The sequence below is a fragment of the Chiloscyllium plagiosum genome, chromosome 15 (assembly GCF_004010195.1).
Source record: "Chiloscyllium plagiosum isolate BGI_BamShark_2017 chromosome 15, ASM401019v2, whole genome shotgun sequence".
Lineage (NCBI taxonomy): Eukaryota > Metazoa > Chordata > Chondrichthyes > Orectolobiformes > Hemiscylliidae > Chiloscyllium > Chiloscyllium plagiosum.
Window position 1 is genome coordinate 27,736,941 of NC_057724.1, and position 18,870 is coordinate 27,755,810.

The 18,870-nt window shown below is 38.9% G+C and overlaps 1 protein-coding gene and 1 long non-coding RNA gene across 2 annotated transcripts in view; one reads left to right on the plus strand and one right to left on the minus strand.

Annotated features, from left to right (window-relative positions):
- The window catches only part of LOC122557161, a 32,575-nt gene extending 19,121 nt beyond the window's left edge, over positions 1-13,454 (plus strand). Inside the window, exon 3 of the long non-coding RNA XR_006313761.1 lies at positions 13,335-13,454. This is a non-coding gene — a long non-coding RNA (uncharacterized LOC122557161). The remainder of the gene's footprint in view (positions 1-13,334) is intronic.
- The window catches only part of LOC122557159 (ADP-ribosylation factor-like protein 13B), a 51,033-nt gene that overhangs the window by 16,386 nt on the left and 15,777 nt on the right, over positions 1-18,870 (minus strand). The window contains exons 4-6 of the mRNA XM_043704528.1: positions 13,342-13,591; positions 10,875-10,980; positions 5,092-5,294 (exon numbers count right to left, since the gene is read on the minus strand). Of these exons, the coding sequence (XP_043560463.1) occupies positions 5,092-5,294; positions 10,875-10,980; positions 13,342-13,591 (559 nt within the window). The remainder of the gene's footprint in view (positions 1-5,091; positions 5,295-10,874; positions 10,981-13,341; positions 13,592-18,870) is intronic.

Sequence of the window (18,870 nt, forward strand, 5' to 3'; positions counted from 1 at the left end):
ACCTTTTTGTCCTTAATATATTTGTAAAAACCCTTTGGATTCTCCTTAATTCGATTTGCCAAAGCTATCTCATGTCCCCGTTTTGCCCTCCTGATTTCCCTCTTAAGTATACTCCTACTTTCTTTATACTCTTCTAAGGATTCACTCGATCTATCCTGTCTATACCCGACACATGCTTCCTTCTTTTTCTTAATTGAAGAACCTCTTACAAGTGTCTTAATTGATTGTGTAGGACCCCTACCTGAAACAAAAAGTGGGAATCAGCATTTGCTAACAATAATGAATGTGTCAACCAGATTTCCATAGGCCATTCCATTATGCAATATCACAGCTAAAAGGATTGTACAGGAATTACTCAAATTTTTCATTAGATAAGGACCACCCACAGAGATACAATCAGATCAAGGGTCAAACTTCATGTCAAAATTATTTAGGGAAGTTATAGACAGCTTAGGAGTAAAACAATTCAAACCTAGTGCTTACCATCCAGAATCGTAGGGAGCATTAGAATGGTGGCATCAGATATTAAAGACCATGTTGAGGGCTTATAATCAAGACTATCTGAATGACCGGGATAAGGGAATTCCGTATGTACTTATTGTGATCAGAAATGCGCCAAATGAATCAACCAAATTCAGTCCATTTGAATTAGTGTTTTTGGTATTAAGTTAAAGAACCACTAAAATTGTTTAAGGAGAAATTGATAAGTCAGAATTCAGAGACCACATATTTAGACTAATTGTCAGATTTTAGGGAATGACTAAATACAGCGGGGGAGTTGACAAGACAGCATTTAAAAGTATCACAGCATACAATGAAACAGAAAGCAGACAAGAAATCAAAAGTTCGCAATTTTGCTGTCAGGGATAAAGTGTTAATGTTATTTCCAGTGATTGGTCAATGTTTAAAAGCAAAGTTTAGTGGACCTTATCAAGTCAAAAGGAGGTTGAGTAAGGTCAGCTATTTGATAAGGACTCCAGACAGAGAGAAATCTCACAGAGTGTGTCATATGAATATGCTCAAAAGGCATATTGATAAGGAAGGGAAGCCAAAGGCAATTGTGTTATTGGTTATAGATCAGGGTGAAAAACCAAGTTCAGAGGATTCTGAATTGGACATTCCTCAAATTAAATTAGGCATTGAGGAAATTGTCAAAAATGGGGATAAATTATTGAGTTAACTTCCAGACCAAAATCAAAATGACCTGAAAGAGTTATTGCTATCGCATGATGAGGTATATGGAAATAAGTTGGGATATACTCATCTAATTATGCATGATATAGATATAGGAGATACTGTTCCGATTAAGCAACATCTTAATAGGCATAACTCTCTAAAGTTGGTACAGATTTAAAAGGGGATTGAACGCATGCTGTAATACGACATAATCAAAGTGAGTTACAGTGACTAGAGCTCACCCATAGTAATGGTGCCAAAACCAGATGCTACCTAATGGTTAAGTGTGGAATATTGCAAAGTCAATGCAGTTACAAAGACTGATGCATATCCGATTCTACATTTGGAATTGTGTTGAGAAGGTGGGACAAGCAACTTATATTTCTAAGTTGGACTTGCTCAGAGGATACTGGCAGGTACCATTGTCAAAAAGAGCAAAGACAATTTCGGCTTTCATAACGCCAAATGGACTGTATCAATTTAAAGTCACACTGTTCGGTATGAAAAATGCATTAGCAATATTTCAGAGACTAACCAATAAGTTCATTGCAGGATTACATGGAAGGAACACTTACAACATTTATCAGAATTGTTCAATTGACTTTGAGAGGCAGGCTTGGTGATAAACCTGGCTAAAAGTGAATTTATCAAAGCCCAAGCCACCTTCCTGGGCCATGTTATTGGACACGGACAATGGAATGCAGAAACAAAGGTAATTGGGGAGTTTCCCATATCATCGACAAAAAGAGCAGTACTACGATTCCTGGGATTGAATGGATTTTATCGGAAATTTGTACCAAATTTTAGCAGCATGGCTACTCGGCTCACTGAATTATTAAAGAAAGTCAAGACGTTTCAGTGGACAGTGGACTATCAAAAGGCATTTGACAGCCTGAAAGCTGTGTTAACCACTACCCCAATATTAACCACACCTAATTATGCAAAAACATTCATTGATGTGAGTGACGTGGGTGTTGGTGCTGTGCTCTTACAGGAAGATGATGGTAAGATAGAAAGATCTATCAGGTATTCCTCCAGGAAATTGAGCATTCATCAGCAGAAATATTCGACAGTTCAGAAGGAGACTTGGAGCTTGATGTTGGTGTTACAACATTTTAATGTTTATGATTTCCAGTAATGTATCTGAGACAATGATATAGAGTCATAGAGATATACAGCATGGAACCAGACCCTTTGGTCCAACTCGTCAATGTCAACCATATATGCTAACCTAATCTAGTCCCATTTGCCAGCACTTGCCCCATATCCTTCTAAACCCACCCAGATGCCTTTTAAATGTTGCAATTGTATCAGACTCCACCACTTCCTCTGGCAGCTCATTCCATACACACACCACCCTTTGCGTGAAAAAGCTGCCTCTTAGGTCCCTTTTAAATTTTTACCCTGTCACCCTAAACTTATGCCCTCTAGTTCTGGACTCTCCCATCCCAGGGGAAAGACCTTGTTTATTTACACTATCCATGCCCCTCATGATTCTATAAACCTCTATAAGGTCATCCCTCAGCCTCCGACACTCCAGGGAAAACAGCCCCAGCCTATTCTGTCTCTCCATAGATCAGATCCTCCACCCTGGCAACATCCTTGTAAATCTTTTTTGAACCCTTTCAAGTTTCACAACATCCTTCTGATAGGAAGGAGACCAGAATTACACACAATATTCCAAAAGTGGCCTAACCAATGTCTTTTACAGTCGCAACATGATCTCCCAACTCCTGTACTCAATACTCTGACCAATAAAGGAAAGCATACCAAATAGCCTCGTCACTATTCTATCTACCTGTGATTTCACTTTCAAGGAACTTTGAACCTGCACTCCAAGGTCTCTTTGTTCAGCAACACTCTCCAGGACCTTACCATTAAGTGTAAAAGTCCTGCCCTGATTTGACTTTCTAAAATGCTGCATCTCACATTTATCTAAATTAAACTCTTACACTGATCATAACCCATTGAAGTTTGTGGAGAAATTTAAGGACAAAAATTCCAGACTATTTAGGTGGAGCTTGTTGTTATAGCCATTCAGTTTGAAAATTGTGCATGTTGCAAGACGAGAGAATGTGATTTGATGAACTTGGATGAGAAGCGGAGGTGTTCGGTGGCACGAGTAAACAGACTGAAACAGAATGTAATTGTACATGTTTGCGTGTTTATAGTCAAAGTAATGTATATGGGTGTTGTAATGTACTAACAGTGTAAGATTAAGTGGGTTTTAAAATTAAGCCATCTTTGGATATTGATGGGGTTTTTTTTAAGAGGGGAGGTGGGACAATGCTGCTCCTTAAACAAGGTTCTGTTGTCCTTGGCATTTTTCATAAGGCAAAGTTGCCAAGATGTCTGATTTGGATGGATTTTAGGGCCAACTTGATTATAGCTAACAGATACTACCTTAGGCAAAAGGTTTTGAAGTTTAAAAAAAAACTTGTACAATGAAAAGGGAGTGACTTGTTCTCTCAGCTCAGCTTTTCTCTGGTCTGGTTTGGTTTGGCTTGGTTTTAGCAAGCAGTCAGTTTTTAGGTTGCTGGTCAAAGAAACAGCTACATGGAAGAAGGCGTTCCATGCTGAATCTCTTTGCCATCTCTCTCTCTCTCTCTCTCACACACCTGTAAGACCCAGTGTTTGATTTTACCCTTTTTGCCAAGGGATGTTTATGGGGATTGTCACAGGAATTTAGAGCAGCATCATTAGGTTGGGATAATCTGTTGGGTTTTCCAATAGTTTAAGTTATTCTATATTCTATTTTCTTTTGTTTGTTTCATTCGATAATCTTGCAATTAAATTCTGTTTTGTTTAAGACTAAGTGATTGGGCCAGGTGCATCATTCCTGGAATATCCATTGTACATTTGCTTAAAACAACAGCAAAGTTAGGGTCCGGGCTACTTTCTTGAAATGTTTTGAGGGGGTTTGGCCTTGTCCATAACAGTCTTAGGCCTCCCTCCCTAAATCACAGGAAGCATTGTCTTTGCTGTGATAACTCTGTGTTCATTCAGAGGTTTTCAAGCAATTTCAATCTCTCCAATTGGTCTCCGATTTTGGTTTCAGTCTGAGTTTTGAAAGGAAGGGTTTTTTTCCTTTCCTTCACCATTTAGTTTTGTCTCAAAAATAAATGGAAAAAAATGAGGATGCAGATGCTGGAGATCAGAGTCGAGAATGGGGTGTTGGAAAAGCAAGAGCTTATGCCGGAAACATCGATTCTCCTGCTCTTCGGATGCTGCCTGACCTGCTGTGCTTTTCCGGTACTTCATTCTCGATTCAAAAAATATATGCTTTGAAATCACAGATTACATTATACCCATTTCCCACCCCAAACCATTCAATTATTGCATTCTAAGCACTACACTTGTATGAAATATCTTATGGTGTTAATCAACTACATTAAAGATGCTATATAAATGTAAATAGTATGTGAGGATAAAGATTGCATATCCAACTGACTTTACAAAATATAGTGCATTTTTCGCAAATTAAAATTAGACCTTCGGTAACCCCACAATGTATTAAGGTGTTTTATAGCCAACGAAGGATTCTTAAGGTGTAGTGACTATTGTAAATGAGAAATGCTGCTCACAGTTTGTCCACAGCAGCCTCCCACAAATAAAATAAATGCAAGGATCATTTAAGTTATTTTTATGGTCTCACTTGACCGATTAAAAGATGACCAGAAGAATCCATCAGCAATGTTTTTTTTGACTAATGTTTCAGAATGATTTAAATCCATCTATTTAATATCTTACCCATAGGACCATGCCTCTGACAGTGTAGCATTTCCTCAATACTGTATTGATATGTTAATCTGGATGATGTGCTCAAACCACTGGAATGAGCACTTAACCAACAACTTTCTGACCTGTCAACTTGAAAACTAAGAATTGGACTACAGCACACAAAAACAGTCATACCGTTTTCCTTGTATCCTGAGTATTGACTGTGCTTCTTCCAATTGTTCCTGCTGTTTTGCCTTTGGTGCTATACTATCATGGATCAATCGCGCACACAGGTCAGTGTAGTCCTTGGCAATTGCACGCAGCAACCATCGCAACCCCTTCAAAATGGTTTTGTCTAGTTTCTTTTCAGCATAGTCCAAAGTAGCTGAGCATGGTTCCTTAAGAAAAAGGATTTGAATTACTACCAATGCAATCAATGGTTTACCACAGTAGTTTGAAGTTCAGTGAGAGCTAACTCATCAACACTAAGCAGTTGCATGTTTTACTTTAAAAAACCACCAAGTCATTAAAAGTAAAGCAGTTACACAATGCTGTATAAAATTGGCTAAGTGTTAATAATGGTTAATTCCAGGAGCCTTACTGAGGTTCCTCATATTATCTTCCCAAACTCTCCTAATTACCTATGGACTGTGACCGTATGGCTCCCCACGCATCATATTCTCCCTCTTGCCAAAGGAGGAAGTATTGGCCACCATCAGGACATCCTGGGATTCCTGGTGCTTATCAAACATTGGCAGTCTGGAGCTGGCCTTCACAGAATCAATTTTCCCAGCCATGTCTGACAGAGGGAAATTGACACCCTGCTTTGCTGACAGGAATTTGGAGGTCTGGCAGACAGGTGGGGGGTGTGATTGCCACCCATAGCGCATACTCTGAGATGTTAGAGTCTGATGTCCAAGATGGAGTTCGAGAGAAGCAAGAGGTGAACTGAAGTCACCAGGTTATCATTTCTGACATTCATGTCAGGATTGTTGCTGTCTAGATTCTATCTGGAGATTGGGATAATGGGAAACTGCATATCAATGAGATGTGACTAATGCATACAAGAAGGCTTTTCACTACTCTACTACTTCTCACTACTAGTGCAAATATTACAGCTGGTCAGGCAGCAACTGAGGAGCAGGAAAATCGACATTTTGGACAAAAGGCCTTCATCAGGAAGCCCTTCATCAGGGCATTCCTGATGAAGGGCTTTTGCCCGAAATGTCGATTCTCCTGCTTCTTGGATGCTTCCTGACTGGCTGTGCTTTTCCAGCATCACACTCTTGGCTCTGATTTCCAGCATCTGCAGTCCTCTCTTTCGCCTAGTGCAAATATTACCTCAACATTCAACACTTTGTTGGAAAATGGGACTTCTTGCTCTCACCATCTGCTTATTGCGAATCTCACATGATTCTCCCAACTTTCTTACCAATGCCCACTTTATTGAGTGGCTGAAGACATTCAGCCCATGGTAATAATACTTTTTGGAGTTGTGTTGATATATGGGCTATTTGGACTCACGCAGAAGATGAATTCAAAGAATTTATCCTTATCCGCAATATTATCAACCATCCATCAAACCTAAATCTACAACACACACGAAAAGATTTAATTTCCTAAAAGTTTCAGTATTTAAATTGGCTTCAAACCGCAGACTTTCTTTTTTCAAAATAGTGTAACTGACACACATTTCCACATACAAAAGGTTATCACCCTCAACACACGTTCTGCAGACTGGTGAGGTCACACCTAATGCATTTCCATCACATATACACAAAGCTGATGGAAATATATATAATTATTCAGAAGAATAACCATCCCAAAGAGCAATTTCCAAAAGATGTAATTGTCCAAATTCACAATAAAACAGGAAGGTGACTTGAAAATAACGCTGAGTATCCGACGAGGATGATTATTAGCCTCCCCATCCCCCTATCCTGAAGCTGCCCTCTTCTTGTCTCCCTTTGCAGCCTTTTTCTCTCCTCACTGTACTTGCAGCTTCCTTCCCCCCATTCTTGTTGCATCCTTGTATCCCTCCTTCTCTCTTCTAGCCGCCTCCTTGCCCATTCTTCATTGTAGTCTCCATCCTTCCTGCTGCTCTCTCTTGCAATCTTCTCCCCTCCCCAAATGCATTCCTATCTCTCTGTTGTTTTTGTCTGCTTTGCCCCCCTCTTGTAGCCTTCTTCTCCCTCCAAAACCTTGCAGCCTAACCCTATGCCTTCTTCCCATCCTGAAGCTGTTCTTTACCCCTGGCAGATCCCAATTCTCCTTACTCTCCAACTCCTACCTTAGACCTAGCAGTTGGCACTTGGCCCATGGCAAAAATCCCAGTCTCTGGCATAGGCCTCAATTCCCAGAAAAAACTCTGCCACCATAAACACCCCAGACTTGGGCAAAAGCCCCAGACCCCAAAAAAGAGCTTCTCGAAGCTTCCCATCATTTCCCACATTGCTACCATGTGCTTTCCTCCAGACACATGCTCTTTCCCTCCTACAATTGCCAGGAGCAAAAGCACAAAGAGAACCAGCTTATGGCTGAAGGAACAGCTCCTCACAAATTCACTCTATTATCAGGGCAACCTTTTTCTCATTGGTTGCCCCAGTGATTGATTGCTCCCAGGTATTTTGGGGATTTCACCTCCTGCTCCCATGTATTTTGAATCCTGATTCCCTGACTGTTAAGTTGGAGTTTTTGCCTGTTAAAAAAATTCTGTTCACTATCTATTTAGTTTTAAGTCTTGCCTTACAATACCTCACCTCTCCACACCATTGATTGTTATATTGAGTAGAATTCTCTCCATAAGGGCATTGTGGATCAACATACAGCACATATACTGCAATGGTTCAAGAAGGTAGCTCACCACGACTTTCTCAAGGGCAACTAGGTGCGGGCAATTAATGCTGGTGAGCCAGTGATGCCCACATCCCATGAGTGAATAGTAAAATAAATTTTCTCAGATTCTCTCAATGCCTCACTTAAACTAATCATGAACAAGAATAGCCTATAGTGACTGTCAGGGCTCCTAGATGTTATAACATATGAAAACCCCACGAGATGCCCCTGTTCACAGATTTAAACCTTCAAGTATAGATGCCACCAGAACACTTTGTACACTTGAAACTTGGCTAAAGTCTAGGTAAGACAAAATTCTCTCCATCTAGTATGTGGCTGTAATAAGAAGATTGCAAACCAAATCTAATGAGCAGTTGAATAAAATACAAGGAAAGAAAGTAAGAAAATTCTGAATTATCCTAGAAGTTGTATAGCAAATAAATCATGTTAATGCAGAAATGTAAAATACACTAAATAATTTATTTCATGGCATTCACAATAAATTTGTTTTCTGCCTTGGTGATTGAATTTGTACAGTACTAACTGTGTCAAGACAGCTGAAATACCATTTTAAAATTGAAGATTTATTACATTGACATTGGAAGAGATACATTTTTAAGATCAACTTGTGAAGTTAAAAGTCATCTTCAGGTTATTTATTATCAGTAATGTTGTTACTTGTTGCATTCGCAGTTTTCTATGGCGTATAGGGAATAGAGGATGGTGAGATATATTGGTCAACTTGATAAATGAATGGCAATAATTGTTCTTGGATGTATATTCAGTTCATACCACACCTTAGGCAATAAAGACAATAAAAATACAACTTGTACTTTTAAACTGAATTAAATTGTTGTGAAATATATGAAGTGGTTATCTGATGAGATGCCATGAAACACATTGCGTGAGTGTAAAAATCTAGAAGAATATTCTGCAAGTTACTAATTATCCAATCTAATCCCTAACAAAATATACCAACAGAGCTGCACAGCTGAACGTTTGCTGTATCCTATATTTCATCAGATCTAAACCCATCTGAATTGGTGGGTTTTGGTCATTTGTATAGTCCTGATGTGTCGCCTGTTTGGGGCAGCACTTTGCGCAGTATGGAGCCTGGAGACAGGGAACATTACAGCAGTAAAAATGATCACCAAAAGCAGCTCAAGAAAGCAGCACTAGTTCAACACCACTGTTTACAGTTTCTCCCTCTTCAAATTTCTAATCAGAGATGGACAGGACACAGGCACTCAGGCCAATGTATCGGCAGTTCCTCAACGCAAACTCCCCGCTGATAATAGAAAATGAAAATAGGGCGAGATCAATGGCAGCTCCATTGCAGCTTCAAGTATTTGAATTTCTTGCTCTCGTCCTCAGGGGAAAGTATGAAAATTCCACTGGAACTCATAAGAGTCATCATCTCTGTTTCCATATTATGTCAGGAAGAAGTCCAGATGCATTCACAAGAAAATTGTGGCTTAACAATCATGGATAACTATCCTTTATTAATAATTTACCAAATACATCACAATCATTGCAGAGCTCTCGATAACAGCATCTTGTGCATTCATGGACATAATTCGGTTGTAAAAATAAATGCTATATATATATTTGAGTAATGGTTAATCTTCTGTAAAAGATGGCCGCTGCTTTTAGCTAAATATGTAAACTCTTTCAATTTACTACCTGCTTGCTGCTGAAGTCAAATTCACCTGGTGTAAGCCTACTAATCCTTAGAATCATAGGACAGCATGCCATTGAAAGTGGCTCCTTGTACCTACACAAATCAAGGCTACCATCTTGCTAGTATGCAGTGCATTCCTGCCAAACCATGCCTTCTAATATGGCAACTAGATATCAAGAAGGAACAGCAAATGCGAAGGCCAGTTTCGATTGAAAGTAATGAGACTGCAGAGCAGACAAATAATTGTGCAGCAGCAAGGGAATTTATGATATGGAGAAGAATGCTAGAGATTGGAGAAAGCTCCCTAACACCTGAGGCCAAAGAATAAGAAATGCAAACAGACAAAATCTAGCACGTAGCCACAGTTGAAAAACTAATTTACAAAATACCACAATGAAACTGCCAAAATGAACTCTTGGTTTCTTGTGGTATAACCAAAATATCACGCTTAAACAAGCTAGAAAATTTGGGAATGCAGATTTCAGAGTCATGTCAGATTGGCAAACCAGGTTGATGAAGAGAAATAGGGTTGGATCACAACAGAAGACCAAGATTTCATATAATCTCCCACACCAGGTATATTACATTTCAGTAGTTTATAGTCAAATTTTGACAAAAGAATAAGCAAAAAGTGTGAAACTGCATGAGAGTCTGATGAAGTTTGTTATGCCAGCCAAATGGTGGATAAAGTTAGAGAAAATATAACTTCTATAAGATTCACTTTTGAGCTGTCACATATATCTAATGAGACAAAGCTTAACACAATGGTGATGTTCACAAAAAAAAAATCCTTAAGAGAAATTTCTTAAAGATGTAGTTGTCCCAATTCCCAGATGAAAGTGGCTTAAAAATAAAGTTGATGGAAATTTGGAGTTTGGAGCTTATGTTAGAACATAGAATAGTGATGCTGCAGTGATTCTTTGTAGTCTAACATGCCTTAGAGTCATAGAGCCATACAGCACCGAAACAGATCCGGATGTGTCTCTAAACAAGCCCTTCACATATAGCATGAGAATAAAGTGGAGTGACGGAATGATTGGAGGAAAGAAGCATTAACCAGTCTTGGAACAGTCAAATCTGTAATAGCAAGACGATGATGGATGGTGGATTTCAATCTCTACAAATTATTACTTGTGTAAAAGTTGACCCCTTACATTTGACTGAAGAATTTAGTCTTAGAATTTTGCCCTTTCCATTATTATCTGTTGTATCTTGGGATTGAATATCAGTCCCTAATATCCAGCAGCTTGCCTTGCTTTCAAGCACCACATTTGACCAAGGGACACAACCACATTGGCACAGAACAGGAAGTTTCAGTTCTCCCCTACTGATACCTTGTGGTTGAAGGGTATCTGATGGGAGGTACAAGTTAAAATGTGCTCTAATATTTTTGAAGAAGACGTGTAGGCAGTCCAAACCGATAGTAAATTGTACAGCAAGACAGAAGTTCAATGAAACTTACAATGCGGCAGATGGATTTATTTTCATTTGCCAGTTTTCCCAAGGATAGTTGCTCAATAATGTCGAACTCTGGTAGTGCCTCAGTCTTATCCTGCTTGTTCGCTAGTCTAAACAAAAAGTAAATGATGAAACACGAATATCGCAACTTCCGCACGTAAATACATATTAAATTCAGCTGATTCATTCCAGTATACCTTAATCTGCCTTAGTCTACATCTCAGTATAGTCTTTAACAATACACCAAAATTGAACAGGAAAAATATGTAAATGAATAATTTGTTAATATTATTCTGTACACTTCCTGTAAACTAGATTTCAACAACTAGAATACTTAAGCTTCTATAATGTTTTCCACATACATAGTGGCATATCAGGCATCTAGTGATGCAAAGCAGGAAGAAAATGTGAGCAATAATACAGCATCTAGCGAGAGAAGGGATATAGAACTGTTAAAAAGGATTGCAATATGTTTTTCAGGACAGGGAGAGATTTGATGAGATGGATTGATCGGAGAGGGAGTTGCCAAGTGACAGAAAGAGCAAACACTAATACTAGAGCATAGTAACCCAAATATGGGAGATGTGAAAGATGCATGTGTCCATAATATGAACGAAAAAAATCAGTGAAGCAGAGTGAGACAAGTCCACACAGTGGTTTGTACGTGAGGACAAAGAAGGTGCAGTCACTATGCTAGGGTACAGAAATCCAATAGAGTTTGGAAAGGCAGGTACAATAGAGGAGACAGGACTTTATGCTAATGAATACTTAGATCTTCACATTTTGAATAGTTGCAATATATACGGTATAAGCAGGGAGGTCAGCAAGGAAAACCTGACAAACTTTGAGCACCTGAAATGGGGTTTCAGCAGCAGTGAAAAACAACAGATAGTGTTGAAGGAAAGCAAAGTACAGGAACCTTAGCTTGTGATGGTAGTTAGGAAGGTTAATAGAATGAATGTCAATAGGATCCAAACAGATGTGGCTGGTGCTAAATTGGAGGTAAATTTGGTTTATCCAGGCTTACTGTCAGAAAAGCAGCTAAGGATCCATTAATCCTTTGAGTAATGGAGGAGACTGAAATAGAATTGGATATTTTCTTATTAATGTTAACAAAGTTTAGCATGGAAATGTGAACAAGGGAGGGGACCAAGAATAGAATTCTATGAGGGTGATCATGAAGATAAGCAGCTAGAAGTATTGTGAAAATACTATAACTACTGGTACTAGAATACTAGAAATGATGATGTTATTGACGCTGTAGGGATTGGTAAAATCAGGTTATACCATAGAGACAGAGCAGAAGCATGGAATGATTTATGATATTGAAGACATTCAAAAGGTCGAGGAGTATGAAAAAAAAAAGCAAGTTACAGTCACAAAAGAAAAATAGTACCTTCATTGAATTGAATTGGTGGCTTTGATCACAGTGGTGCTGACAATGTGAGAGCTGAATACGGAGAGTTCAGAAATTTGAGGACATTGTTCCTGGTCAATACATTCCAGAACTTTGGAAGCATGGGAACACTGGAAGTACTATGGTGGGTAAAGTGACCAAGGGCAGGAGCATTACTAGGCTGTGATCTGGACTTCCACCCCTCACTTAAGTGGAAGCCTCACCTCAGAGACCTGCGGTCAATCTGGAATTGACTGGAAGCCCAGTAGCTCCAGCAGCATAGGTGGCCAGGTCTGGGATTGTACCAGATTCTAAATCCTGGAGGAATGCCCCTGAGTGAGACATTCCCTCTTCCTGCCTGGTGAATGAGAAGGATGACCTGCCAAGCTTCCCCAATGCCACTGAACTCCCCCTGACAGCCTTAAAAAAACATCCCTGACTTAAAATACTCGTGACTTGATCACATAAGGTACAAAATTAAGGTGAGAGTGGATGAGCTGTCCCTAGGCTTTGCTAACCTCTTGGAAAATTATGGATGGATCAGGGGCAGGTGGGAGTGTGGTGGAAAATTTCTTGTGGGTCCTGCAGAAGAGCTATTGGTTGAGGACTATAAAACTCTGCCCCAAGGGACTTTTTATGATAGGGGATGGTATTAGCCATTCAGAAGGGATAGAATCATCACCAGAGAAAAAGAAATAACTGTACCAATAAGCATGCGCTGATGAGCAAAACAAACTTAGGAGGAACGTACTGTAGTAAGGAGGTTGCTACAGTAGGAAAGGGAACCAAACGAAGGGTTGATGGGGTAGTTAACACGTGCCACAAGCTGGGAGAGAGATGGAGGAAAAATGACTGTACTTGAAAGAAACAGGTCAGAAAAAACTGTCCTTCATTGAAATTTTAAAATTCTCACAAGGAAATGATACAATGGATTTTCAAGTTAATACCATTTACTTAGCTAACTTAAGCGCAAACAATAAACCAAAAGCTTTCTTCAACTCATTATCAATCTTGTCCTCTTTTAAACATCAAATGATTTTTATTGATTTAATGATTATTGATTTTCAGAACTTACACAAGAACAGGCTTCCCAGACATCTTTTGATGTTTTAGTACTTCAGACAGAACATTTCTAGCTTCCCCCATCCGCTTCACATCCGTTGAGTCAACAACGAAAATAAAACCATGGGCTTCAGGATAATAATTCTTCCAAGTACTTCGGATTTTCTCCTCACCTCCAAGGTCAAATACTGTCACATTAAAACGATCTACCTTGAGATCAGTCCTGGAAAATCCACCACTTGGACGAATTAAGAATGGAGATTCTGGATGGAAGCAATGATTAGAAGTCACAAAATATTAATGTTATTTTTGGAACTGGAATACTTTTTCCACTTTGTATGTGACAGATCTATTAAAGCAGGATTATACAACAGTAAATTAATATTGTTCCAGCAAAGTGCCTTAATTTCAAATCACAGTACATATTCATGCTTTTCTTCCTTATTGTAATAAAAGCAAAATGTATGAAATGCAAGAAATACAGAAATGTTTAATTTTAAGGATTACAACACGGGGACTGGAAACCTGCTAGCTCACTTGGCAAGATGACTGATATATAATTCAGAATGACACCAATAGCATGGGATTCAATCCCTGTTCTGACTGAAGAAGTCTTGGAGTCTGCCTCCTTATCCTGCCTTCATACAAATTCACAGCATAAGCTAATGATTCAGCAACACGTAACAATCATGGATGCTGCCTAGAGAAGAAGGCCACTGATTGTAGCCTGAGCAAAAGTTAAAATTGTGCAAATTACTGTAAGGTAATTGCCAAATGACAGTGATTTAGTATGTAAAAAATAATAACAATGCCATGCATGACTACAGAAAATGAATTAACAATGGTAATCTCATCATTTGAATCTATGATGTGAGAAACAGTATTTTAGACCTATCCAAATTGGACATGGTATTATACATTTGAAATTATTCTCGTTTATCTGCTTTGCTTGAGATAATCCAAAGCAATGGAGAGCCACACTGGGAATTCCCTTGGTGCTCTCCCAATCAACCATATAACTTTCATTAGGATCAGTGTAAAGGCTATTTGTAGCATGTATCTGGAAGTTCTACTGATATTCCATGGAAATTATGGTGACCCCTTGATCGGACACTGAAGGAACATTCCAGCATGAGAATGTAACAAAGGGAAGCCTGCAGATATCAAGCTATGCAATCATCTCTCCTTTTGGTTCTGGTGAACTGTGTCATTTACATAATATACATTGTTTCAAAGAATATATTCACTTTTAATAAGGTTCACCACAGTATAATTGGTAAGATTTGAGAGTCAATGGTAAAGCAAAGATACTTGCAACACTGACATTGAAGAACAATGCACTGTGTGTGTCCATAATCTGTGTGGGGATAGATTTACCTCTCTCTTTCTGTGCAGTTAAATGTGCAACATAGTTTAATTGGAATTTCCATGATCAACCTGCAATGAAATCATCAAATTATCCAAGCAGCCAATCATATTAAAGTATTCTTACCGACAGCCAACAAGGAAATAAAAAGCACGAATAAACAAATAATTTCTTACAAGTTTACAATGCGTGGTGTAAAAATAGGGATGTACACATTGGTGAAACTGAAAGCAGAATATGAAACCAAACTTTATTTTTAGATGCTTTGGTTGTTCATTCATGGGATGTAGGCATCATTGACTGGGCTAGCATTTATTGTTCAGCCCTGACTGCCCTTGAGAAGATGGTGGTGAGCTGCCTTATTGATTCAGTACTGTCCATTTGCTGTATGTGCAACTATAATGCCATAAGACCACAAAACCATAAAAAATAGGAACATGAATAGGCTATTCGGCCATTGGAGCCTGCTCCACTATTCAAGAGGATTGTGGCTGAGTCAACATTCCTCATATCCACTTTCCTGCATTTTCCCCATAATCCTTGAAAAGTTGACCAAGAATCTGTTTCAGCCTTAAATACATAAAGACCTTTCCCCCACAGCTCTCTGTAGCAAAGAGTTCCAAAGACTCTCAACTCTCTGAGAGAAGAAATTCCTCCTCATCTCAGTTTTAAATTGGCATCTCTTTATTCTAAGACAATGTCCACTTGTCCTAGACTCTAGCATGAGATGAAACATCTCAGTATTTACCCTGTCAAGCCCCTTAATGACCCTATGTGCTTCAATGACATCACCTCTCATTCTGCTAAACTCCAGTGAGTGGTGTCCCAAACTGTTTAGCCTTTGCTCATAAAACAATCCCTTTATGTCAGGGATCATTCCAGTGAGCCTTCTCTGAACTGTCTCCAATGTAATGACATATTTCCTTAAATAAGAGGACTAAAGCTGCTCACAATGCTACAGAAGTGATCTCACTAATACCTTGCATGGTTGCAGTAAGACTTCCCTTCTCTTATACTTCAACCCCCTTGTATTAAGGACTAACATTCCATTAGTCTTCCTGATTACTATTAGGGAGGAAGTTCCAGGATTTTGGCCAAGTTACACTGAAGGAACGTCAATATATTTGCAAGTCAGATGGCTTGGAGGGAAAATTGCAGCAGGTGGTGTTCCTATGTAACTATTGCCCTTGTCCTTCTAGATTGTAGCAATTGTGGGTTTGCAAGGTGTTATCTAAGAAGCCTTAGAGAGTTTCTGCAATGCATCTTATAGATAGTACACATTGCTGCTACTGAGCATCAATATTGGAGGGACTGAATATTTTAAGATGTGGTGACAATCACATGAGCTACTTTGTTGTGTAAAGCTTCTTGAGTGTTGTTGGAGCTGCATTGATCCAGGCAAGTGGAGAGTAATCCATCACACTCCTGTCTTGGGATTTGTAGATGGGTGGACAGGCTTTGGGGAGTCAGCAGGGGAGTTACTCACTGCTGAATTCCTAGCCTCTAACCTGCTCCAGTACCACAGTATTTATATGATGAGTCCATTTAAGATCCTGGTCAATCGCCATTCCCAGAATGCTGATAGTGGGAGATTCAATGATGATGATGATGATGATGATGATGATGATGATGATGATGATGATGATATGTTAAGTGACAATAGTTAGATTCTCTTGTTGGAGGTGGTCATTTCCTGCCTCTTCAGTGGCACGAATGTTACTTGTCAGTCCAAACCTGGAAATTCTCCAGGTCTTGCTGCATTTGAACATGGTCTGCTTCAGGATCTAAGTTGTCATAAATGGTGTTAAGTATTATACAATTATCAGTGAACATTGCCACTTCTGACCTGATGATGGAGAGAAGATCATTGACGCAGCAGTTAAATATCATTGGTCCTCAGACATTACCGTGAGGAACTCCTGCAGAAATGTCCTTGATTTGGGATGATTGACCTCCACAGGGTATGGCTTCACCTGTGGAGAGTTTTCTGCCTGGCTCCCACTGATTCCTGTTTTGCTAGGATTCCTTGATGCCACTCTTGATCTAATGTGGTCTTGATGTCAAGGGCAGTTACTCTCCCATGAGGTGACAGCTGGGATTCAGCTTTTTTGTCAATGTATGAGCTATGGTTGTAAAGAGGTTAAATGAGTGAGCCTGGCAGAAGCCAAACAGAGCAGATTGTGAGTCACTTAGCCCTGTCTATCACTTACTGTTTATGCATTTTAGTTAAAAAAAGAGTCCTGTGTTGTAGCTTCACTAGGATGAGACATCATTTTTAGATATGCCTGGCACAGCTTCCGACATGCCTTCCTGCAAAAGATGTTGATCCCCTGGTTTGATTGTGCAGTGTAGGGGATGTTTTGGATCATGAAGTTGTAAAATTCTTCCATATAATTCTGCTGCTTTGGTAATAACTGACAGCCTGTCGTGGATGGATATGCATGATCTATTCAAAGTCTATTCCATTTAGCATCATGATAGTACACATAATATGATGGAGGTATCCTCATGTGAAGATGGGACTGGTCTCCCCAAGGACCGAGTTATTCTTACCGACTAATACTATTACATTTAAAATTAATCATTATTGATAACTTCTCATATAATTTTCAGGACCAGTTCTGCTGTTCAGTGGTAGTCAAAAATCCCACTAAGCCTTGCTGAATGAATCTTAATTTTTCACGATTCGGAGATGCTGGTGTTGGACTGTGGTGTACAAAGTTAAAAATCACACAACACCAGGTTATAGTCCAACAGGTTTAATTGGAAGCACACCGAAAGCTAGTGTGCTTCCAATTAAACCTGTTGGACTATAACCTGGTGTTGTGTGATTTTTAACTTAATTTTTCATGCTTACTTCATTGACATGCGATGTAGGCACAGGGAACAAGGAAGCATTTTCCAAGTTGATAGATTTTGTTAACAGCTATGACTTGGGTGGGGACAGTGCCTCAGTGCAGCCTGTGGCTGAGTGACAGGCCATAACTTAAGGCTTCATGTTTATCTGTGTTTGCACTAAATCCTGAAGTTATGGACAGATTTAGACAGAGGATAATGGTAGCAACATTGTTGGTTGCAATTGTTTGAATCATGTTCCTTAGGAATAATTGCTTTATGCAATGTGTACAAAATCATAAATACATTATTAATAGTCATAATACTGAGACTTTTGCACTTTAGTTCTTGTCCTGAGTAAATGTTCAGAGATTAAAACAAAAAAAACTGCGAATCAGAGTAAACATAGGATAATAGCTAGTCCAAAATTTTGAATATTAGCATCAGAAAGCATCATAAAATTACATCTATAGTACATTAAAATCTTAGGTCTTGATGCATTTCCTGCTGATTATTTCCTTTATAAATGACTATGTCTAAATTTGTATAAGCAGGTCCCATTACAAATCTATCACACTGCAGTTATATCTTTCTGCCTGTGGAAGTACAAGGTACAAATCTATCTGTACAGAATGAAGAAAGAACACATCTGCACACCACCTATCAACTTTCTGCATTAAACATTTCATAATCACTTAAAATGGAAATGCCCTTCTTAATTTTTTACACCCTAGTTTTATCTCTCCTATTTTGGTGCATTGCAGTTTTTAAAATTAATTATATCTACAGACCCAAACTGAATAACAACTCAGCCCCTAACTATACCTCATCTCAAAACTGTACCTAGTTTTGACTTCCTTTGTGCATTGTCAAAGGCATTCCATTAAAATACCCAATGTTCTCCAGCATCCCTCCCTGATTACAAGTAAGTTGATAAATAGAAAAATGATATGTCATCCTGCTATATACTCACAACTATTTTTCCAATTATTCATGGGATATGGGTAACACTTGTAAGATCAGCATTTATTGACCACCCATATCTGCCTTCAAGAAGACATTGACATCCGGTCTGTGTCCTGAAATGTATTTCCACAGTGCTATTATGAAGGAAGTCTCAGGATTTTAGCTGGGTTTAGTAAATAATTAGCAATATATTTTAAGATCAGGATATTGTGACTCTTAAGACCATGAAACCATACAATCTAGAAGCAAAAGTAGGATATCAGCCCATCACGTCTGTTCTGACATTCAATATAGATGATAGTTGATCTGATAATCCTCAAGGAGAAAGTGAGGACTGCAGATGCTGGAGATCAGAGCTGAAAATGTGTTGCTGGA